Below are 25024 nucleotides of genomic sequence, written 5' to 3' on the forward strand. Positions count from 1 at the left end.
AACCCACTAGCGATAGAGTGCAAGATAGATCCCAGCTCAGATTAGATATTTTCTAGTTGCGGCTGATAGTATGGGTGTAGTATGGCATCTAGATGGGTTGTTTACGCAAGCGTAGAAAAATGGCTCTCTATAATGCCTTACTGAAAAGCGAATAGTCAAATTCATTCTTCAAGCAGACGCTGTGTTGTATAGATCGCAGTATTCTCACTATGCGAGTTGTTATTAACTTTATGGTGTCCACGTACTTTCAATACTCGTTTGTTGTGTCTCCATATTTAACTGCTGAAAGAGGGATATCACCTTATGGACAGTAAGTTGTCACCTTTTAGCATTCATTATAACTTTTTGGGGAATCATCTGGGAAAGGCGATGAATTGCCAGCAGAATTTAATGAAAACCTCTTGGATAGACTTGAAGTTTTTATAATGTTTAAGTAATATCGAAATTTCACCTCAGTCGACGCGACAGGACTGGTCCCGGTCCAGTCTAGAAATGGGCAATGGTTTTCAATTGCATAGACGGTGTCAGGACGTAAGTAAGTTAGTCCGAGCAAAACACATAGAAGAGGTAAGCCGCGCAGTCCTTCTGCCTCATTTCATTTTGTCAAGAGTGCCGCCACTTGACTAGAGTGCGTTGCTGTTCTACACGAGCTACAACCTCCCTTGGCTCATATCCCTGGCGCTTGTATATGGTTTCACGCTCCTTAGCAAGGAGGCCAACGGGGATCACTCTCGCGATCACCATTACGACCGGTTCAGAGACAGGGTAGTATGTAGATGCCACCCGCAAAGGTTCCCGTCTCTGCCCTTGCCAAGAGCGTCAGCCCATACCTCTGCGCCGTAGAGCAGAACGGACTGCGTTGAACTCAACTGGAGACGTCTCCTACTTAACGCCGATACTCCACCTGAAGCCTTGTTCGCTGTTGCTTTGATTTACTCAAAAAAGCTCATCTTTGAGTCAAGAAGTCAACCCGAGGTACTTTGCCGCTAGTTTTGACTCGATTATTGACTCGCCGAACAATATGGGACGCAGGGTCAGAATTCTCTTTTTAGTCAGGATGACTACTTCGGTTTTTTCCAGTGCAAGGTTGAAACCATGAGTAGTCATCCATCCGCTTACCCGTCGAATCAATATGCTGAGTCTGCTTTGCGCCCGTTCGACAGTGCGTCCAGCAACAACCGCCGCGACATCATTTGCATAGCCGACCAGGCGCGACTCTTCTGGCATGTCGAGTTTAGGTAGACTATTATAGGTAACGTTCCAGAGGTCCGGCCCTAGGATAGATCCCTGTGCTACCCCAACGTAACCTCCATCCTCCTCTGACCCTCTAGTGTTTCATAGAGCAGGGAGCGGTTCCTCAGATAGTCCCTTCATAAATAAGAGATAGTTTTCCACGTGGAAAGTATTGTCTAGTCTGCCTAGAATATATTCCCATCTTACGGAATTAAAGGCGTTTTTGACGCCAAGCGTTGCAAGGAGCACCACCCGTCCTCGAACGGCATCCGCGACTTGCATGACAGCGTCAACTGTAGATCTCCCTGATCTAAAACCGACCCGCGGGGAGATGAATCTCCGGCAGCGCGTATTGCTTCAGCGAGTCTACTTCTGATGAGCTTTTCGAGGACATTCCCAGCAGTGTCAAGCGTACATAGTGGGCGGTATGAAAACGGCAACTCGGGGTCGCATTTCCCTTTGTGGATCAGCGCAAGCCTCGCCACCTTCCAACGAGCAGGGAAAGTGTCCTCTTTCAGGCAAGGGTCAAATGCGCCAAGCAATAGCTCTGGCCGATGTTGGAATACCAGTTTGTATACCTCTGCTGGAATACCATCAGGTCCTGACGCCTTCTTCCTTTTCATAGATAGGATTGTCCGTTCCAACTCTTTTATGAAGAAAAGTGGATAGTCCTCTACGCTCTTCGCGCCGATGTCATCATCCCATACGGGGTGCGCAGGGAATTGTGCCCTTACAATGCGGTCCATCCGCTCGGTCTTAAGTGAAAAGGGTTTCCGCAGAGCCCCGATTTTTCGGGTTACCAGTTTGTAACCGATTCCCCACGGGTCCTCACTCACTTCGTCGGCCGGGTCCTGCCAGCAGCGAGCTTTGTTCTTGTTTATTGCGCTGCGGAGTCTCCTTTTGACTGATTTGTACTCCGTCATTATGGTACATGCCCCCTCTCAGTCGTTTAAACGTTGTGTGAAGCAGCGGAGCCGTGACACTTCTTCCGGAGCTCTGCGATTTCCATTGTCCATCCAATACATAGAAGGTTTGCCACGTCTCGATGCCCTCCTGGGCTGTCGTTATGAGGTTCATAACTGAATTTACGACAGTGTCGGTTGCAGCGCCACTATCCTCAGGAGTATCCTCCAGCGCGGCCCCACCTGTTCCAAGGGTTTCGAGAAATCTCCCGGTGTTCACTTTCGCTACGTTCCATACACAGAAAGAGCGCCGGGTTGGCGCACACCGAGAATTTGTGTGCACCACTTCGAAGACAATGTATTGATGGCCGCTTGCCGAGAAGTCTTCCAGAACTCGCCACCCGTCCACCAACGACACCAGTGATTCTGACGCGAAAATTACGTCTAGAATGCTTCCATCGTAGCCCGGCCACCGGAACGTTGGGGTTGATCCGGTGCTTAGAGCTACCAGCCCTGTTCTCGCTGCAATTTCTAGAATTCATGTCCCTTTGGAGTCTAGGTGGGGCATGCCCCATTCAAGTGCCTCAGCATCGAAGTCACCCGGACCAGGATCCGCCCATCTGTACCCAAGATAGCGCCCTCCAAAGCGTCAATCCTGCATCGAAAGCCCGGCATCCTCGCATTCGGTGTAAGATAGACACTAAAAAACGTTATCCCTGAACACCAAATCCAGACAAAGACAGGCAAGAACCCTAAGGAGGGTGCCGTCCCGAACCCAGATGGCAGTAGTACCTGATATGTCAGGGTATCATGAAACTGGGTCCTTGTTTTGGTACTGCTCACTGATGAATACTAAATCAGCTTTGGTCTCTGCGGCGAATTGCGCTAGCAACTCGTGAGCGGTAGCACTCCGGTGCATATTGATTTGTAGGATGCGAATCATGTTGATCGCGTCCTAGCTCTTTCCAATTCTGCTCTGAAAGCTGACACCGCCCCGAGTCTGCAGTGTGCGCAACGTTCTCATCAGTCGCGCCACGGTCCCTGCATAGGAGCAGTTTTCCTTTTCATTGCAGGTGTTCGCTTTATGGCCTGCCCGACTGCATTTACGGCATGTTGCTCTTCTTCAGGTCCCCGACAGGTTGCAGATGTGTGCCCATAATCTAATCCGGGGCGACTCGGATTCGCATCCTACACATTACCCAACCAATTCTTATTTTCCCGCTGTTTAGAAGCTTCCTCGCGTATTGCTCGGCAACTTCCACCACATCGAGTTTTTGGCCTCGGGAGTTCGCAGAGGTGATGCCAATCTGTACATTGGTTACCTCTGGACATTTGCGTTTAATCGCCTCTTCTACTTCGTTCTTTTCTGTGAGAGAGTCAAGGTATCGAATTTCCAGAGAAAATGTGGGTTCCAGGGGGGAAACCAAGGTTTTTCTCCCAGAAGCCCCTGGAGTGCTTCACAGAACGTAACTTTATTTGTTGTCCTCGGGCCTAGTTCGACTAGGACTCCATCACCCTTCGTTTTACGAATGGAAGACACTTCTGCTCGGTTATCTTCTTCGTCTTGTTTTCCGCTCGTCTTCTATTGCTGTGCATGTCACTCTGAAGGAAGAAACGTAATCCACGAGGTTTTCTTTTTTTATTTTGTTACTTTTATTGACCCTTTCTAAAGGAAGATTACAGACTACATGCATTTCGCGACACTTTGCCTTGGCAAGGCAGTCAACTCGGCTTCCACTCGGCCTACATCTAAAGCGATCTGGTCAATTTCATAAGGGTATATGGGATGAGAGGGTCTGTCATTTCATCCAATATAAATCTGCCACAGCGAATTCAGTTCAAAAAAATAATAGTGGAAGAAATAAGGTGGTAAACACTGAGCCGGACGAAAGGGTCATGCCAACACAATAGTTAAGCGAGTTTTAAGTCCAACAGGAAATTCAAAAGCTTGAATTTGATGATCGGCTGATGAAGCTCACCATTATATCAGCTGATCGCACTATTCACTTCTTCACCGCGTATGCACCACAGACAGGCCGACCTGATGTCGAGAAAGATGCCTTCTGGCAACTTCTCGATGAAAAGACTTGTCACGTGCCTGCTGACGATTACATAATCATTGCCGGCGACCTTAATGGTCATGTGGGTGAAAAGGCAGACGGTAACAGGTGCCATGGGGGAAAGGGGTTCGGAGTGCGCAACGAAGGTGGCGAGCGTATAATCGATTTTGCGGACACCCATGACCTTGTACTTATGAATACATGGTTCATCAAACGATTGTCTCATCTTCCCACATTTTATAGTGGGAACAATAAAACGCAAATCGACTATATTCTCATAAGACGTCAACATTTTACCACTGTCACTGATTGCAAAGTCGTTCCCTATGAGACCATCGCACCTCAACATCGGCCGTTGATTGCTGTCCTGCGAATTAAGCCACCGATAAAACGGCGTGAGGAACGCACTGGCCCGCCGCGCATTAAATGGTGGCGATTTGGTGAGAAGAACGAAGAAACGGTCTCACTCATACGATTGCCAACCATTACGAATGTGGAAGAATCATGGAACCAAATGAAAGACACGATCCACAAAGCGGCCTCTGCAACCCTCGGGGTCACCAAGCCGGGTAAGCGGTACATCAACCGAGATACTTGGCTTTGGAATGATGATGTTGAAATGAAGGTCCGTGAAAAGAAACGCCTCTACCACAAATTTCTCGACGATAAAACGCCTGCTAATTGGCAAATTTATAAGAATGCCAACCGGGAAGCAAAGAAAGCGGTCGCTGTCACCCGAGCGAACCATTTCAAAAATCTTTACGATAAACTGGACACTCGGGATGGCGAGAGAGATCTGTACCGACTTGCTAAAAGCCGTGATGAACGCACACAGGATATCGAACACTTCTGTTGTGTTAATGATAAGAACGGTACTTTGCTTACTGATCGTCGAGCCGCGGCGGATAGATGGCGAGAATACTTCGAGCAGATTTCAACTGAAGAATTTGCTCATCCTCCACTTCCACAATCATTGCCGACATTTGGAGCAGTTCCACCAGTCAGCGCAACTGAAGTCGAGGAGGCAATAAAACAAATGAAATCGGGGAAAGCAACAGGACCTGACGACATCGCATCTGAGCTCTGGAAAGCAAAGAGCTGGGACCCAACACCGTGGCTGAGTGAATTCTTTAACCGGGTTATTCAGGAAGGAAGAACACCATCTGACTGGCAAGAAAGTACCACTGTTCCGATATGGAAAAAGAAAGGTAGTCCAGCAGAATGTTCAAATTACCGTCCGATCCGGTTACTTTCCCATACCATGAAGATTTTTGAACGCATTCTTGACAACCGTATTCGCGAAATCGTTGAAATAACCGTGAATCAAGCCGGATTTGTCAAGAACTGCGGAACTACTGACGCAATACACGCTGCGCGGTTACTCATGGAGAAACACCGTGAGAAGCATCGCCCTCTTTACATTGCCTTTCTGGATTTAGAGAAAGCGTTTGACCGTGTACCACACGAGCTTATCTGGTATGCTTTACGACAACACTTCGTGCCAGAAGAACTCGTGCGCTGGGTTCAATTGCTCTACCACGATCCGAAAAGTAAAGTTCGAAGTATGGCGGGTGTATCAAAACCGCTTCGTGTCTCTGTTGGAGTTCATCAAGGAAGTGCCCTCTCACCACTCCTCTTTGTCCTTGTTATGGACACCGTCACACGGGATATCCAACGTCCAGCGCCCTACACACTGCTTTATGCAGATGATGTTTTCCTAGCATCTGATAGCAAAAATGATCTCGAGCAACTTGTTCAAAAATGGAATGATCGCCTCATGCAACACGGTCTCAGATTGAATTTAAACAAAACTGAATTTTTGACGACCGATCCCCATGAAACAGGCACAATCACTGTCAGCGGCAGTGATCTGCCCAGATCTGAGCGATTTAAATACCTCGGGTCAACGCTATCAGCCAATGGAGAGCTGCGTTATGAAATTGCTTCACGCATTAACGCAACCTGGATGAAGTGGCGTTCCACAACTGGTGTCCTTTGTGATCGACGTATCAACGAACGTCTCAAATCTAAAATTTACCGCAATGTTGTCCGTCCAGTCGCTCTCTATGGTTCTGAGTGTTGGCCGACCATAAAAGACAATGAACGGCGTCTCGCGGTAATGGAGACGAAGATGCTACGTTGGACTAGTGGCGTCACACGTTTAGATCACATCCGAAATGAGGATATCCGCGATCGTTATGGGGTTGCACCGATCGTGGAAAAGTTGCGAGAGAGGCGTCTTCGATGGTATGGTCACGCAATTCGTGCAAACGAGAATTCACTTGCAAAGATTGGTCTGAACATCGAAGTCGATGGTAAACGACCAATAGGCAGACCTAAGCAACGGTGGCTTGATACGCTGGATGGGGATTTGAAAGCCTCGAGATTGCACCCGGATCAGGCATTCGATAGAGCCAAATGGCGAAGCCGATCACGACGAGCCGACCCCGCTTGTGAACGGGACAAAGGCTGAAGAAAAAGAAGAAGAAAAGTAGTGACTCCTTAGACCAAGTATGCTCAATCTGGTCCCAGCTTATTAACGGCTAATGCAAACGATGAAAATAATATTGAAAGATAATCGAATCAGCGTTAGAGAAGCTAGTTATGATATCGGCATCGCGTTTGGTTCGTGACAACCAATTTTAAAGGACATGCTCCGAAACTCCTTAATTTTGACTAGACAAACTGTCGTGTGAGCATCTCTCAGGAGCTGTTGAATGATGTTAATGATAGTCCTGATTTGTTAAAAAGGATCATAAGGACAGATTTGAACCTCTACGACTTTTCCATGTTCCCAAAATTGAAGAGATTCCTGAAAGGGCGGAGAATTCCAACGATTATGGAGTCATTTGTATTTCTAAGTTTAGTTTTCGCAAGTGTTTCCCATAGAAAAATTATCTCCACATCTTAATATTTCAACTTTTCTTCGTAAAGAAGCTTTAAGCCCTGCAAACTGTTTCTACCCAGAAAAACACCAACGCATTTGTACATAATAAGAGGAACACTTTTTAATTGGAATCTATAAGACCGTCGATAATGCCTTCCTGTAACAGGACCGGCAACAATTCTTTTACATACGAAATATAATTAGCCGCTTTATAAAATTTTTTAAGGTGATTTGAACTCTGTAGCAGGACTTCCACTTGCTCATTAATTTCATCTTTATCCGCACAAAGCAGTGGTGTTAATGTAGCCAAGAAAAATAAATCTGAAAGTAGGAAAAAAAAGAAGATACTATAGAATAAATTATTTAAACCAAAGTTTGGACTGAATGGAAGAAGACTACAGGACCCCAATGGCCCCAATGGGAACATACAATCACAAGTACTCTGCATACACACAGTAATCCGCTAGCTATCAAACAGAGCACTTTACTAAAAAAAATCTCCCTCGATGATTACCTTCCTTGTGGTGGTGAGGGAGCTGAGTATCCTCCAGAGAACCAGGAATGACACCTGAAGCTAAGCGGTAATCAAAACCCCAACCCAAGGTGTGACTACCGCGCCGAGGGCTGAATGGTCACAGGGGTTTAATATGTGGCCGTGAACGGTGAACTCTGGGTATCAGGACAACCCCACCTTCAACTAATCTTGTCTCGGCGAAAAGGGGCTCTTCCGAGATTGATTTATTTTCCCCTGTAGAACAAACACCATGACAGCCAACTATGAAAAAATTAAAAACCCAAAACACCAAGCAAAACAAAAGCATAAAATAAACTTCGATCCAACCCTTAGTGAAGAGGCACTCCTGAGCTCATCGATGAATAACCTGAGTCTAGACTCAGATTCTCCACCTATTCAATTGGGACCCAGTCCTTAACGGACGAGCCAAAGCAGTCCCCTTCTGTCAGCACTTCTGACCCTGAGCTACTGAGGGTCTACTGAGACTAAGAATCGGTGTTGACGCAACAAACACCGCGTTCGGGCAAAACAATGCCTGCGGGCAAAAGCCTTTAGCCAAATCGTCTCCGGGCAAACCGCCTTCCGGAAAACCGCTTCTGGGCAAAATACAACCACCGGGTTGGGGCAATGTCGAAGGGAAAGAATCGTCCGGACTATCTGCTACTAGGGACAAACCAAAGTGGCAGCGGTCCTCGAACGATTTCAACTCTTCGGCTCAAACGGTCAAGGTTTCATATGCAGCCAAGGCTTTCAAAGTAGATTGATGGCTCTTGCATGATGACACCAACCCATCCGGTTATGATACAAAGCAGTGCATGCAGCTAAGAAGGAAACTCCTCCTTGTTATAAGCATTGCATCCTCGCAAGGGAGTAAGCTTTCTCCCTGAACGATGTGTGGCAGGGTATGCGACTGAACCTGAACCTGAAGCTGCCATCATTTAAAAATTTCTTTGTCTAGCCTCCAGGAGAGAATGGTGCTGAGGTCCTGGAACAATTTGAAGTCCAGAATAACCTCAACACCTCCACCCGGATGCTGTTATGCAACAAAGCAGGAGAAAGGGCCCTTTCTTTCTTTCTGAGGAACACTATCAGCGTTCCTTAACCGGATATTAAGAAGGTTGGGAAACAAACGGGCTAACGGCCCTACTACGAGCTTGGGACCGTCACATTACAAGTGCCGGTTTCTAGGACTATCGAAGGAGACGTGCAGCCCACGGCATCTTCATCTGAATCACAGTTGTGATGCCCTATCTCTCAAATAAATTTGCAGGATTGTGAAGCGACAGTTGTACTTATCAGTCTTCCGATCTATAGGTCCAAGACATGTATATACCTCATACAAGGACCATGTGGAGAAATTAGGAGCTGAGGAACTTCTGACATGCTGACTTGTTGTACGCCAATGGAAGTGGTAGATCCCGCTCCCGCATGCTGGTTTCAAAAGACCTCCAATCTAAATTCGTTCACGACATATAGTATGTGATGGCGATACCACAACGGTTAAGCTGATCATAGAAAGTCAACAGCGAGATAAGTGCTTACTTGTTCGCAATGGGACGAATATGCCAAAAGTAAAAGAATAAGGATAATAGCAAGATGTGATGTTAACGCACACACATATGCTGGGGAAGTTACAACATCAATGCGAAAGGATCGAGACTACTCTTGTATCTGATAGGAACCGAATTGCAGATCCTTAATTTCGGTAATGAACCCAGTTTCTTCAGCGGGAGAGGTCATCGATGGCATCCTCAGACATTGTGCCGCTTGTTTGAGAGTGTAAAATATTGAACGATATCACAATCTCGATTATAGGCTCATTGATTTCGTAATGAGCATGGATTCATCTCCCCCCTCTCAATTTTGGAACCCATGTCAGGTAGATTAGGTAACGCACAAAACAGAACAGAGCGCTCGTATTATGATCCCTGGGAGACGCATTAAATGCATTACTGGAATTGAGAGAACAACCCAGGTGATCACAACTAGCATGAGAGAAACCTTCAAAGAGACCTAGCGATTCATGATGCCGAAGAAGGGTAAAACCCATGGTGGAACTCGGATTTGGCAAAATAGAGGAGAACGACAAGGGTGCTCCCCACCCGAGCTCTAAAGTCTGATTCAGCTATTAACTGGAATCGGTACACAGAGGCTCAAAAAGTTCTAAAGAAGAGCATAAGGTCTTCAAACGATCATCAGGATGTCCGATAAAGAATACACCTTAGGCGTATTTATGGACATCGAAAGCGCCTTCAAGTATGCCTCACTCGCTGCGATTTGTAAAGCGGCAAGACAGCATGGAATCGATTCGCTGTTAATCAGTTGGATCCTTCACATGCTAGAGTGACGCGAAGCTATCTTAAATCTACCCCCCAATCATTTCAAGCAGCTATCGAGGCATATAAGCTTGATACCAGTGGCGCATGGAAAGGCGGCCAATCATACGGTCATGCGTGCTTTAGGTGATTCCTTGGTGAACATGAGATGACTCTAATGAACGCCGACCATTTGCTTTCCATAGTCGCCTTTGAAAGGACATACTCGTTCGTAATCTGCAAAAGACAAGGATGATCCATAAATGGCCACGAGTCTTTTCAGATTACAAACTTAATAATCTTCACTGACTAGTCCCTCACGGAAGACGATCCGTCTTCCGGCTGCAGGCTTATTCTCCAGAAATCCGATTATGGAACTGGCTTGATTTCTCGGAAGAATGGCGACCATATTCCACGCGGAAATAACAGATGCCATTTCGCTGACAACAGAAGAATGTTTGCAACAAAAATGGAGGGGACGCACCATTCAAATCTGTTCCGGCAGTCGGGAAGCATTATCAGCACTAAACAGCAACGACTTATTAAGCCAGTTTCTGTAGTGCTGCTGAAATTTGGTCGACCAAACGAGACATTCCTTATGTGGGTGTCAGGGCACTCAAACATCGATGGTAATGAGGAGGCTGAGAGACTGGCTCACTAAGGGAAGCAAAATGATGGGGCGAGAACCAGCCTTTGGCATACGGCCATCCATTGTCAACTCCACTCCGAAGGGAGAATGAAAAATTTGAACCGAACCGAGTCGAATGGGATAATTTGAACTTCTGCTGGCAGGCGAAAATTTTTGTGAAGGAACTAGTGGTGACCAAGTCGTGAACTGCGTGGAACACTTCCTTGCGAAATGTGGCCGGAATGTATGGCCGAGGTCCCTTTTCCGAGTCTTCGCAGCAGAGCGAGAGGTTTGAGCCGAAGATGGGCAACTCCCGAAATTTGTATTTGGGGTTGGACTTGAGACTCTGAAGTACTGCGTCATCCACCTGCGCCTTGGCAATAGCCGAGAACACGAGACAAAGCGTCAGCAACTATGTTGTCCTTGCCGGACACGTGCTGGATGTCTGACGTGAACTGGCTTATGAAGCTCAGGTGTCGAAGCTGACGAAGGGACGCTTTGTCGGGCTTTTGTTTCAAAGCATAAGTGAGAGGCTTATGGTCCGTGAACACTGTGAACGGCCTGCCTTCTAGGGAGAAACGGAAGTATTTGATGGACAAGTACGCGGCGAGCAGTTCGCGATCGTAGGTACTGTAGTTCCGTTGAGCGGGATTCAACTGTTTCGAGAAGAAGCTCAACGGCTGCCAAACTTGATCCACCTTTTGGTGAAGGGCAGCACCTACTGCAATGTCAGAGGCATCAACAAAAACGGCTAGGGGTGCATCTTGCTGAGGAAATGCCAAAAGTGTAGCATCGGCCAGTTGCTGTCGGGATTTGTTGAACGCGCGGACAGCCTCTTCAGACCACACAATCTCTCGTGTGTCTTTTGTTTTGGGGCCAGACAAGTACGCGTTCAAAACGGACTGGTGATGGGCGGCCTTGGGCAGGAAACGACGGTAAAAGTTTAGCATGCCCAAGAACCTCCTCAACTCCCTCACTGTTTTTGGACGCGGGAAGGTTGTGATTGCTTGCACCTTGTCTGGGTCGGGCTGTATTCCTTCAGAGGAAATGGAATGGCCGAGGAATCTCACCTGTTGTTGAAGGAATTTGCATTTCTCAACGTTTAGGACTAAACTGGTCTCAAGGAGACGTTGAAAAATGCACTCGAGATGGGCTAAGTGCTCAGACTCAGTGGAAGAAGCGACCAAAACATCATCCAAATAGACGAAACAGAAATCAAGGTTTCGCAGGACTGAGTGGATGAACCTTTGAAAGGTTTGCGCCGCATTGCACAATCCGAAAGTCATTCGGGTGAACTCGAAGAGTCCAAAGGGTGTGCATATTGCCGTCTTTGGAATGTCTTCAGGAGCTACTGGGATTTGGTGGTATGCCTTGGCTAAGTCCAAGGTCGAAAAGATGCGGCAATTCGCGAGGTGATGCGCAAAGTCGTGAATGAGTGGAATCGGATATCGGTCAGGAACAGTCTGTGCGTTTAGCCTTCTGTAATCCCCACAGGGACGCCATTCGCCATTTGGCTTAGAGACCATATGTAAAGGGGAAGACCAACAGCTGTTTGAGGGCCTGCAGATACCCTGTTGAACAAGTTGTTCAAATTCTTTCCGCGGAATAGCCAGTTTCTGGGGTGGTAGAGGACGCACCTTCGAGAAAACCGGGGAACCAGTAGTATTTATGTGGTGCTGCACATTGTGCTTCACTGGTTTCGAGAGACTACACTCGGTAGTAATCTGGCTGAACTTTTGGAGGAGTGTCCGAACACGAGAGTCGGTGATGTCTTCCAAAAGAACGGAAAGGTTATTGTCAGCGTGAGATACCATTTGGCCCGACGAATTTAGGTTGGTTGTGGGGTCTATAAGGGACTTATTTTGCAAGTCCACCAGCAACCCATAGTGACACAAGAAGTCTGCGCCTAATATGGGGAAGCTGACATCCGCCAGGATGAAATGCCACGGAAACGTCTTACGTAAGCCAAGACTCACGTCCACTTGCCTGTACCCGTATGTAATGATGCGGGAGGAATTTGCTGCCGCCAGTTTAAGGGGTTGTGGATATAGTCGATGATGCCGGGGTACGGGAAGAACCGAAACCTCCGCACCCGTGTCGACGAGGTAGTTGCGTCTGCTGAGGGGGTCGAAAATAGTTAGGCGACGTGGCGCTGCGCTCTGGGTGGCCGTCGCCAAGACCCCCCGCGGACCTAGTTTTTTGCGGTAGGCGTGAATTTGCAAGGTAGCGTACATCTTGTCGCTTTATCTCCGAAGTTACGATGGTACCAGCAAATACCTTGGTCCGCAGGCTGTCTTGACGACCTGCTACCCGAACGCCCTTTTCGTGTGGCAGACCGTGAGCGAGCTCGCGACCTGGCACTCGAACGCTGAGCGTCCAACGTCCAACGTCGTTAAAGCCGCTATCTCGCGCCGTAAGTCGCTCACCTCATCCGACTGTGGTTGAACGGCCGCTATGGTTGGGCGAACGTACACCTCCTGTACCTGATCGGCCGTCGCTGCTAGTTCCTCCAAGGAACCGGAGACGCAGGCTAGGATCGTCTGGGTGCCCTCCGGGAGCCGACGCAGCCAGAGCGACTTGATCAGATCGTCGCCGATCTTGCTCCCACCCAATTGCCTCATTTCACGAAGCAATTGGCTGGGAGTTCGATCACCCAACGTTAAACCCGCCAGCAAGTTGTCTAATTTTGCCGACTCGCTTGCCTACAGGCGCCCGATCAACTCGCTCTTGAGCTGCGAGTACGATGCCGACTTCACTACGTCGGATACCAGAAGCACAGTAGATCTACTATAGGCAGTACCCTTACAAAAATGACCCCACTTGCAAATGTGCTTGCAGAAGCTTATCTGTACACATCAGAGACGCTAAACAAGGAAAAGTCATAATCTTCGTCAAATCGTATTGGTAAGAGAGAGATCGATGAGCTTTTGCTATTCTGGTACTACGGCGTGCTCACCCATATAGCAAAAAGTTGTTTCACGTATTCACTTATACATAAGCAAAAACTTGCCAATCTCACCAATACATTGGCAAGTCCGGGCGGTATGTCAAACACAGCTGATCAGGTTTTCGGTACATCTCGCTCATGCTCAAGGGCAAAACAATTTGAAATCGTGTGTACTCGCACTGATTTCCCCCCTTGAGGGGCAAGGGGGAGTGAGGTAGCTGTCTAGTATCTAACTGTGACCAGAAGTATGGACTCCTCGTCCAGGCCGACCACCGCGTAGTTGAAGCGGGTCGCGTCCGATGTGATGCCGGACATTTGGAACTGCGCTTCCAAATGCACGAACCACAGCTCGGGGTTCCGCCGCTAAAACGGAGGAACGCGTACGGCGAGGGCGGTCACTTGCAGGTCCGATTGGCCTACCGCATCTTTGCCATCAAACGGCATCTTGTTTCACGAAAAGTACGAGTTGTAATGCAGACACGGTGAATTTAAAACGAAACGCGGTGAATTTTACTCCGACACGGCAGGCCGCACCCACAAATGCACGCATGTCAGCAACAACAACGAGTGCAGCACCGAACCAGCCTTTGGGAATTAGTGAATTAGTAAAATTTAATTACTTTCAGTATTGTTTTTTGTAACTTTAATTGTAAAGTTCATTGCAACGTTCAATACGGACTGGTGATGGGCGGCCTTGGGCAGGAAACGACGGTAAAAGTTTAGCATGCCCAAGAACCTCCTCAAACTCGGGTCACTGAGAGGCGCCTGCCAATGAAGCAGTTAAGAATAGGGTCTAGTACCCTAAATAGAAGAAGAAGAACTTTTCCGTATAATTTAAGCAACAGAAGCTAGTATTCATTTTGGAAACCAAGCTTGGTTCTATAGACCAACACCGTCTAGGATATTTATTAACCTTAAAACAAATAACACTTACCCAAATGTCGATAAGATTTCAAATCTTTTTGCAATAGCTCAAAAGTAGGTAGAACCCCGTTGTAATCAGATTTCTTCAGCACATCAATGAATGTATCAAAATAATGATGATAAGCTCTCATCCGCATCCTAGGGGGAATAACAGCTGACATGTAAACAAGATCGAAAGCTGGTGAACCCCAGTGGGATACTTGGAAGTCGACCTAAATATATGTCAATGATGAAATAGTTCAAGCAGGTTTTTGATTTAATTCTACCAGAACAACTTCTGAGACTTCTGTCTCGTTTTGGCCCTTAAACATCATGTTTTTGATATGATAATCGCCATGATTGAGGAGCTCATAAGAACCAGATGAGTTGACAGATTGTTTACATTTTTCTACGATTTTATCAAACTCCAACTTTTCCAACTTTTCTGAGGCTATCTCAAATCCGGGCAATGTGCCTACCAGTTCCTTAAAGAAAACAAATCCTTCCCGAAGGAAATTTAAATTTTCTATGGCACCCGCATTGAAAATGCCTCCTTTTCGATGGAAATCCTTGTGGTCCTGAAAGAGAAATCTTCTAATTTCACGTAAGGGCAGAGTCAGACAGTATTCACCTCTGATGCTAGCCTGAATACGGAAGCATGATATCGGCCCAACTTGGAGAAAATGAGTTCGGTATCAGCTTCATTTGGAATTGTTTTTGGAAACATAAAATATCCGAGCTCCCTTAAGTCTTCAAAAACTATTACTTCGTGCGGTTGCGTTGACTGGTAAATCATTCTACAGTACAGGATTATTGAACATCGACGCCATCCTTCACATTTTAAGATACTCACTTTGGAGCCAGCAAGTCATTGTAGCCGGCTTTCTTCAAAATTTGCCCGCATTCGGCTAAGACTTTTGAATACATGAAAATTTCTGTGGCAAAATGGTCTATATTAGTTTTATCTAGAATATCCTTTTTAAATCCTTCAACAAATGGTGAGGTTTTGATGATTATCGAGCGTGTCTCACTTGGATGTTCTTGAGTTGAGAACGTAATCTTTACCCGGAACATGATGCTGGCAAAGTGATCGCCAAGAGCAGTAGCTGCAGAGATTTGGTAGTCATCAATCTGGAAAATGGAAATAAAGTTCCTTTTTAGCTGAACCAACTGAAATATTAGAATATTGTTATTCGATATCCTTAAAGCACACAGAATTTGTCGACCCATTAGATTAGACATTTCGCAAAATTCATACTTCGTAAAGATATGAGTGAAGCAAGTTTTATCTGCGCAATGGGGATATTTCCGGAAGCATACTACTGTCTATCCAGGCTCCGAATGTCAGGCATAGTAAACTATCCAATCGCATCCTTCCCTCATTTCAGGGAGCTAGCAGGTATGGTTGAAAATGACCACAGGGTGCATAGTCAACACGGTTGGTCGTACCGGATGCGCCATTCATCACATTCGCGAACTGCTCCGAAAATTCGCCGAAGGACTTTCCTTTCGAGTGTGTTTGTCAAATTTTCGGAGGCTTGGGTTAAGGTCCAGGTTTCGCACCCATAGCATAGCACTGGTCGTATGATGGTAACGCTTCCTCGGAGCTTCTTATTTCTATCCACATGCTTCGATTTCATTATGGGAACGACCGAGAAGAAAGTCTTATTCGCTTAGCTGCATCTGTCGCTTGACCCCGTCAGTCTCCTTTCCGTCCTTTCACGGACTGCTACCCAGATATAAAAAGCTGTGTATGATTGAAGAACATCGGCGCCAGTCCGTCGCCCTGCTTCAAACCAGTACATGTTTCAAAAGGATCAGTCAACCTGTTCTGGATCCTGACCTGTGAAATGGAGTTGGTCATAGTCATCTTCGTCAGTTATACTAGTTTAGCTGGTATACCAAGTTCAAGCATTAAATACTCCACGATTTATATTGTCGTATGCCTGCTTAATGTCGACAAAGATTTTAAACACGTCAACGTTATATTCCCACACCTTTTCAGGATTAATTTAAAGGTAAAATACTGGTCGGTTGTGTAGCGACCCGGCCTAAAGCCGCCTTGTACTCGACAATGAGTCTTATTCTATTCTACAAAACTTTCGCCAGTATTTTATAGGACGAACAGACTAGTGAAATGCCTCGGTAGTTTCCACAACGCAATTTATCTCCCTTTTTGTGGATGGGACAGATGATGCTCCTGCGCCAGTCTCCTGGGATCTCCTCGTCCTCTCATATTCGCAGCAGTAGTTGGTGTATCACATTTAGTAGACTCATTCCACCGGGTTTTAACAGATCGGCTCGAATCTCGTCCGCGCCTGGCGCTTTGTTTGATTACAGTGACCGCACGGCGAAATCAATTTATTCTGCTGACGGAGGATGTGTATTGGGGGGGATCACCAATACCACCATCGAATTGGACAATTTGTTTGGGGCGCCAGATGTCGGATTCGGAAGCTCTTCAAAATAGGACGATCAGCGTTGGTTGATGCTTTCCATCTTCGTCCTTGCAGAGGCTAGTTCTGCGTTGATAGCCGTTCTTAATTGTATTCACTAACCTAATGCTTGTCTGCTGTTTCTATTAGCTAGAATAGGTTTCCGCTTCTTACGTCTAATTATTTATTCTATTCGAAATTCTCCGTACCTCGTCATATTTTTTTTTTGACTCTAATTGCACGTTGGAGATATTGTCTGTAAGCTTCCTTTTTGCGTATATATTCTACCTTTATCGTCAAACCTTCCAATCGTCAAAACGTGCTTGCGAAGGATGCAGGACTCTACCGAATCACAAGTCTTCGCTCCCGGTCCCGGTTTCACCACACTTATAACACAAAGTGCTTCTGTCCTGTCCCTTTCAAGCCCCTGCTTTATGTCCCTAAGCCCAGCACTTAAAGCAGCGGGTTGGAACCACCCTTCACCTTATTTCCGCAATAAAGAAGCTGGCTCGCTGTCTTCGCAGAGACAGTGACAATAGCCAATTTTTGTCCTTTAAAATTGACAGACGTAACTCCTTTTATCGCCTCCTCGACCTCCTCCGTATTAATGAAACAATCCAGACATGAGTTCTAGGCTGGAAACTACTACCTTCGTGTCTTGCAGAACGTACCCTTCTTTTCGATCTTCGACCCAAGTTCTGCAAGTATATCGCCAGTTCGAGTCTGCCGGATAGATTTAACGTTTATCCCAGCGTTTTCTGGTTTGGCGCTATTAAGGACTTTTCTCACTTTGTTGGGGTTGATGAGAATGGTCTCCGACCGGGGTTTGCCTCCTTCTTTTAGTTTGACGCTGATCTCCAAATCGACTATACGCTGTGGACGCTCCAGGGGTGTATTTTAGCCAGTAGCCTGTCAGAGGCAGGAGTGCGGCAATTTGTGCGTAAATGCATTTCACCTCCCTACCCAAAAAAAATTGTTCGCTTGTTGTTCTTCCTGTAATGCCGATATAGTCAGTATAGGCCAGTAGTTTGATGGACTTAAAGAGAATGGTGCCTCTTGCCTTTATGTTAGCACCCAGTTCACTTTTTGTAGGGTGAAGTTAAAAGGGATGCACGATTTCTAAGAGATTAGATCTTCTTCTTTTACTTCAGCCTTTGTCCCGTTCACAAGCGGGGTCGGCTCGTCGTGATCGGCTTCGCCATTTGGCTCTATCGAATGCCTAATCTGGGTGCAATCTCGAGGCTTTCAAAACCCCATCCAGGGTATCAAGCCACCGTTGCTTAGGTCTGCCTTTTGGTCGTTTACCATCAACTTCGATGTTCAGACCAATCTTGGCAAGCGAATTCTCGTTTGGACGAATTGCGTGACCATACCATCGAAGATGCCTCTCTCGCAACTTTTCCACGATCGGTGCAACTCCATAACGATCGCGGATATCCTCATTTCGGATGTGATCTAAACGTGTGACGCCACTAGTCCAACGTAGCATCTTCGTCTCCATTACCGCAAGACGCCGTTCATTGTCTTTTATCGTCGGCCAACACTCAGAACCATAGAGAGCGACTGGACGGACAACATTGCGGTATACTTCTTCATTGCATCATTAGTACTATGCAGAAGTTCCTCTATATCGGTCAGTTTTCGGGACATCCTATTGCTATCATCTGCGTACGGTAACAATTGTGTCGATTTAATAAGTAGCGTCCCGCTGATGTTAGCATCCATTGCTCGGATAGCGCATTTAGGTGCTAGGTTGAAGAGCGTCAAAAGGATAAGTCAACCTGTTCTGGATTCTGACCTCTGAGATGCAGTTAGTCATTTGGGCTACTTGTATGGCGGACCAGATGCCATATTCAGAAACTCTTCAGAATAGGACGTCCAACCCAGGTTTTCATTAGTGTTAAGTAACTGCTCGTCAAAATGTTTGGTATGGCTAATTTCCAATTGGTGCACTGAGGAGCACCAGGAAGTTGCCTTCACCAAGTGATGACCAGAATCGCAGTTCTTTCCTCGAAAGGATCGTACATCCAATACACTGGACGCCCATCTTTTACAAATGAGGACGTGGTTAATTTGGTTGACGGTATATACGTCTAGTAATTTCCAGGTCTGTTTGTGGATACACCGGCGCGGGAAGCATGGAAGCTGTGTCCTCCAGTGGTTCCCCGATTCCAGCTTTCGTTTCCGATTTTCGCATTAAAATCCCCCAACAGTATTTTAAGATAGTTTGTTGGGAGTGAATCCGGGGGAATAGAAAACTCGTGCTTCACTGCATATTCCTTGACTTCGGTCGGGGCGTTCACGTTAATGAGCCAGAAGTTGAAAAAAAACGAGTCCTGATACGAATCGCACGCAACCTTTCGTTCATAGGTTTGAAGTCGATGACGTGCGGCTTAAGCTGTTTGTTCAGCGGACAGGGCTGCAGCAGGAGTTGCGGCCTTGAGTCGGCTAATGGCGAATGCCGGGGGCCCTATATCAACTAGGAGACGTCTACTTATAGGAGCAACACAGTCGGTTCTTCTCTATGGTGCGGAGGCTAATGCCCTTGACAAGGAGGTGCATCGTAAATGCCTTGCTCAAGTGCAGAGGCGAGGAGCTTTGCGAGTGGCGTAGGGTTATCGCACCGTCTCCGAAACGGCTGTGATGGTGATCGCGGGAGTGATCCCCGTTGCCATCCTTGCCAAGGAGCGCATAACTATCTACGCCGTAAGGGCGACAACTTAAGAGAGGTGGTTGCCCGTGAAGAACGTCAACGCACCCTTACCGAGTGGCAACTTTCTTGGCAAAATGAACCAAGGGGCAAATGGTCTGCGCGCCTCATCGACAAATTAGACCCGTGGTTGAATAAAACGCACGGTGAGATTGATTACTTCCTTACCCAACTTTTAAATGGGCATAGAGGTTTTCAGTCTTACCTGCACAGGATTGGGAAGGCGCGATCTCCTGATGGTGTGTTCTGCAATGAAGTGCGGACAACGCTGAACACACCTTCTTCTCTTGCGAGAGGTGGCACGGTTTTCGTCACCAGCTTTATACAGACACATGGGAGCTCTCTCCAGACAACATTGTCAGAGAGATGCTGAAAAGCGCTGGCAGCTGGAATCGTATTACGCATTATGTTCAGGCTCTTCGTATTGTGAAGAAGATTGAACTCGACCGGCGGAGGTATCGGACGGTAAGGAGTTCCCTGAACTAACAACAACTCACTTCCGCCCCTCCCCTCCCGTTCGTGAAACTAATTCCCTGACTTGAAGGCTCCCAAAGCCGGGAGAACGGGAGGGCCCGAAGTAATGTGTCAAACGGTTTCATGCTAGCTCTGATGACAGGGAGGTGTTTGGTTGGTTACACCAGCGTGTAAGCTGGATTTTCTCATAAAAAAACTAAAGTTATAGATTTTCCGGGCTGGATCATCTTCTTCTCTGCGGAGTAACTGACCCGCCCATCGCATCCTATTGAGCCGGATTTAATCTACAATTGATCACGGTATTGCTCATAGATTTCATCGTTATATAGGATACGGAATCGCGCATGCTCTTATAGGGGATGAAAAATTCTTCTTCTGAAAGATCCTTCTCCCGAACGCGGCCAAGAGTTAGCAATTTTTCTTGCTACGAAACAAAATTCTCCGATGAATACATAACGACTGGCAAGATCATTGCCTTGTACAGTAAGAGGTTTGACCCTGTGATAAGTCGTTTCGAGCGGAACAGTTTTTGTAAGTTGAAATAGCCTCTAGCAACCACGACCAGATTTCATCGTCATAGCTGTTATCGGTGCTGCTTTTCAACCCTAGATAGAAGAAATTACCAACAGTCTCAGAGTTGTAGTCACCTATCTCTATTGCTCTTATTTGACCAATGCCATTTGAAGCCGTTGGTTCTTTGGTTGTTGGTGCTAAAGTTGGCACCATATAATTTGCCTTGTCTTCATTAATATGCAGATCCAGATCTCTCGGCACCTGCTCCATCTGAATGAAGCTAGACTATACATCTCGGGTTGTTTTTCCCATGATGTCGATATCAGCATAGGCCACGAATTGGGTGGACTTAAAAAGGATGGTCCAATCACTTTTTCCAGGACTAGGTTAAAAAAAATGCACGATTTTTATTTGGAATGGTCTCCAAAGTGATCCTACTACTTTGATCTTTCCTCATACACTGACCTAATCAGTCTCAGTCGAGATACCGAATTCTTCCGTGGCCCTGTATAGTGTTACCCTGGCCATCATAGGCGGTCTTGAAGTCGATGAAGATGGGGTAGTTTTGTACAAATGAATCCATCCAGCAAGTCCCAAGGAGTGGTTTAATTGCAGGTATTACCCCATTCCATTGGAAAACTGTCTCATGCCCTTCCGAACCGGTTTTGTTTTGTGGAACATACTATACACAATTTTTCTGCAAGTTGTAGAAACACAGTGAAGTTCGCACCTATTATTTTGTCCAGTTGTGTATGTATAGATAGATAATCACCGCATACAAGATTAATGACCAAATTCGTTGCAGATGTCAGCGCCTATACAGTTTAGTTAGATAGTTTATTAAACCGATGGACCGAAAGCGAAATTATGTTTTCGTGATTCACATTGTCCGCGTCGTTGTATAATCCGTCCAGTCCGAGGCTCCTGTTGTGGCTTCGTAACAAGTTGTTTTCCGTGTAGGGTTGTTAGCCCTACCCAACCCCCAACATGGAGGACCAGTTGGTACAATTTGTCCCGTTCTTAGGCGCGGAAGACTCGCCTTCATCCTTCTTCGTCCGCAGCTTTTCGTTAAGAAAAAGCTCCCACCGGCCACTACGTGGAGGTGGAGATAGGGTTTGGTAGTAGAGCTGTTAGTGTGCACGCCCAGAAAATCATTGGACCATACCAAAGAGGCTTCACTCCAAGCAAATCAGCGACAGATCAGATTTTCTCTCTGCAGCAAGCGATGGGAAAACTGTTGGAATATGGACAACAGTTGCACCATCTATTCATCGACTTTAAAGCCACCTATGATAGCATAGCCAGAGTAAAAATGAACACGGCCATGAGAGAATTCGGTATCCCGACGAAATTAATAAGACTGACTAGGCTGACCCTGACCAATGTGCGAGGCCAGATAAAAGCAGCAGCCTCACTTTCAAGACCGTTCGGCATCAACAACGGTCTACGACAAGGGGATGCCCTGTTATGCGTCCTCTTTAACCTGGCCCTGGAGAAAGTAATCCGTGATGCTTTGATAAATGCAAGAGGTACGATTCTCTTTAAGTCCACCCAACTACTGGCCTATGCTGACGATATCGACATCATGGGAAGAACCACCCGAGACGTACAAACTACCTTCATCCAGATCGAGCAATTAACAACATCAAACCGCACTGATCAAACAGGAAGAATAAGGATAGGAGAATACAACTTTGAGACCGCTGACAATTTCCTCTATCTAAGGTCGAAAAGTCCTAATGTATTCCTCGGAAACTTGGGTTCTTAGCAAGAAAAATTGCGAACTCTTGACCGCGTTCGAGAGAAGAATCATCCGAAGAATTTTTGGCCCCCTACATGAGGATGGACGATTCCGTAGCCTACACAATGACGAAATCTATGAGCGATACCATGACCGTCCGGTTGTGGATAAAATCCGGCTCAATAGTTTACGGTGGGCGGGTCACTTAATCCTTATGGATGAGGATGATCCCACCCGGAAAGTCTATAAGGGCAATATCTATGGTAGAAAAATAAGTCGAAGCAGACCCTGCCTAAGATGGAGCGATGGCGTGGGCCAGGACGCCAGACAGCTTTTAGGGATAACGAATTGGTGGACCTCGGCGCAAAACCGGGATGTCTGGTGTTCCTAGACCGGATACCGGTTGTTGCGCCGTTGATGATGATGATGAAATTGTCCGCGTACATAGCAACTTGTAATGGAACCATGCATTGGACAACCAACATATCTTGGATTGCCCGAGCTGGCCTCATTAAAGTGAGGATTTCTTTGGTTCCTTAATGGTAAATAGAACCTGCAATAACAGGACGTACTTCTTCGGACTGGCACGGAACAACCCTACAATATAAAGGATCCTACATAGGTAGGAACGAAGAAAGAAACTATCTGAAAATTGAATTACGAGCTAGAGGCTTCGATATGGTTGTTTTGCTGTCTTCTTAAATGGTAAATGTAGAGATTCCCTACCACGTCGTTTAGCTTTAATTATTTTTGACTATATGCATTGATACACTGAATTTATGGAAACCGGTTGACTAGTTCATGCCAAATATTGGAGCTTCAGAATATAACTAGACTACTTTCTTACCGTAACATTTTCCAGGTCTCCATTATATTCCAGAACTTTTTTAAGAAAATCCGAATTTACCCACTCTGGCGCCTGTAGTTCATCTGAATTGAAGCTCATTTTAATTAGAATCACTGAAATATTTAAAGATACTTCTATTTTATCAATTCCTATTGTTCAGTCAAATTGGTTTGGTTTTCACAATTTCATTTATCAACAAAGGTAACGTAGGTATCTACCGAAACTCACTTATTATTGTGAAACATAGATTAGTGAGATATCTAGATTTGCTCTCATCTATAATACAGAACAACCTATGCGAACTTCTCACAATCTTTCTAAATGTTAGTGAGAGACCATTCAACATGTTAGATGCCCGTGCAGTGGCGTAACTTCACATTAGAAGGCCCATGTGAATACCTAAACTTACCTAAGGGTCGTTCACTGCAAGTGCAATTCGAATTGAGGGAAATCTAGGATGCATATATCCAGCTTTTTTATATAAAAATATATTAAAAATCTAACAAAATTTTCCTCAAAACAATTGAATGACGGACCAAGACAATTAATCAGACGCTGCCTCACCTCTTCCCTGAGAGTAGTAACTTAATTTGAACAGATATCGATATGGAGAGTATTTTGACGCCTGGGAAGCATATATAGGCAGCTTCATGATTTTTTTCAGATTTTTCGGTCGGATAGTTTCTGAGAATGGGTCCGTTAAAGAAATCATCACTTTCCATCCCTCCCACTCCCCGCCTTTTCAACAAATCTCAAAACTAAGACCGACTTCGAAAAGTACTAATTAAGACCTTTCATTTGATACCCCACTTGACTATATTTGGTGAAACAAAATTTTAAACCCCCCTTGCAATCTCAACGTAGAAGGATATCACTCACTGTGTGTCTGGGGTCCACAGGTCAAACTTTCTCACCAAATTTCGCGTCAATCGGTATAGCCGTTTCTGAGAAAAGTGCCTGTGACAGACAGACAGACATTGAATCGATTTTAATAAGGTTTTGTTTTGCAAACAAAACCCTAAAAATCGTTTTCTTTCTCTTTGACTAAAAAACTGAAGAGAATTAGGTAAAATCGAGAATTGAGATAAGAAGCCCTATAAATTCCCACCTGCCACATCCGCGGCAGTTCCGCCACTGTGCTCGCAACCACGTGAGAATCAGCTACCGCGCTCACCCACACCGCAACCAAAAGTAAACAATTTCAAAGTGAGCATGAACCTAAGATTCCAATAAAAAACGCACAGAAACAACTCAACGTCACTCTTCTATGAAATAGTTCGTTTTTTCCCTGGTAAACCATGATTACCAGCCATTGTGACAAATACAGTGAACAAAATTGAAATTCGACCACCGTCATGCGTAATAGGTATATAAGTGTTGAAAAAGGGGTTAAAAGGTGTTGTATGTATTTTGTTTTTTTTTTTACAAGAACGTAACGTCCACACCAAAACAGTGACCCGAAAAATAAACCGTGAAAAACACGCATGTGGAAGTGTTCAGTTGTCCGAAGTTACTCAAACAATCCTGGGATTGAAATCGACGATAGGCTACGCGAAAGTTCCATTTCGAGCTCAAAATGGTTGATGGAACCTGTTCTTGAATAATGGAAAAAATCCATCTGAAACTGAAAAATATTTGGTCGAATCCATGCTACCGGCCAATGAAGGCCGCTTATGATGCTAAAAGAATCCATACGGAGTATTAACTAGTCATTTTTAAGGTTTTGTTTGCAAAACAAAACCTTATTAAAATCGGTTAAATGTCTGTCTGTCTGTCTGTCTGTCTTTCTTTTTTTTTATTATACGTTGGAAGGTGAACAGGTTCAAAACCTACCGCTGGCTTCTGCCATACGGTTATGTAAGACTTTTACTCACTAAAACCACCTCCTTCTCCTTCGCTTACTCCGCGGGACTGC

At 45.8% G+C, this 25024-nt stretch overlaps 1 protein-coding gene across 1 annotated transcript; it reads right to left on the reverse strand.

Annotated features, from left to right (window-relative positions):
* Positions 1–7183: 7183 nt before the first annotated feature.
* LOC119659247 lies at positions 7184–23366 on the reverse strand. The gene is made up of 6 exons (XM_038067226.1): positions 23110–23366; positions 15243–15520; positions 15021–15186; positions 14677–14967; positions 14421–14622; positions 7184–7403 (listed from the first exon to the last, which is right to left on the reverse strand). Exons 1-6 carry the CDS (start codon positions 23206–23208, stop codon positions 7204–7206), a joined length of 1236 nt encoding a protein of 411 aa, XP_037923154.1. The 5' UTR covers positions 23209–23366; the 3' UTR covers positions 7184–7203.
* Positions 23367–25024: the final 1658 nt, after the last annotated feature.

Source organism: Hermetia illucens, chromosome 6, assembly GCF_905115235.1.
Source record: "Hermetia illucens chromosome 6, iHerIll2.2.curated.20191125, whole genome shotgun sequence".
In the NCBI taxonomy this organism is placed as follows: Eukaryota; Metazoa; Arthropoda; class Insecta; order Diptera; family Stratiomyidae; genus Hermetia; species Hermetia illucens.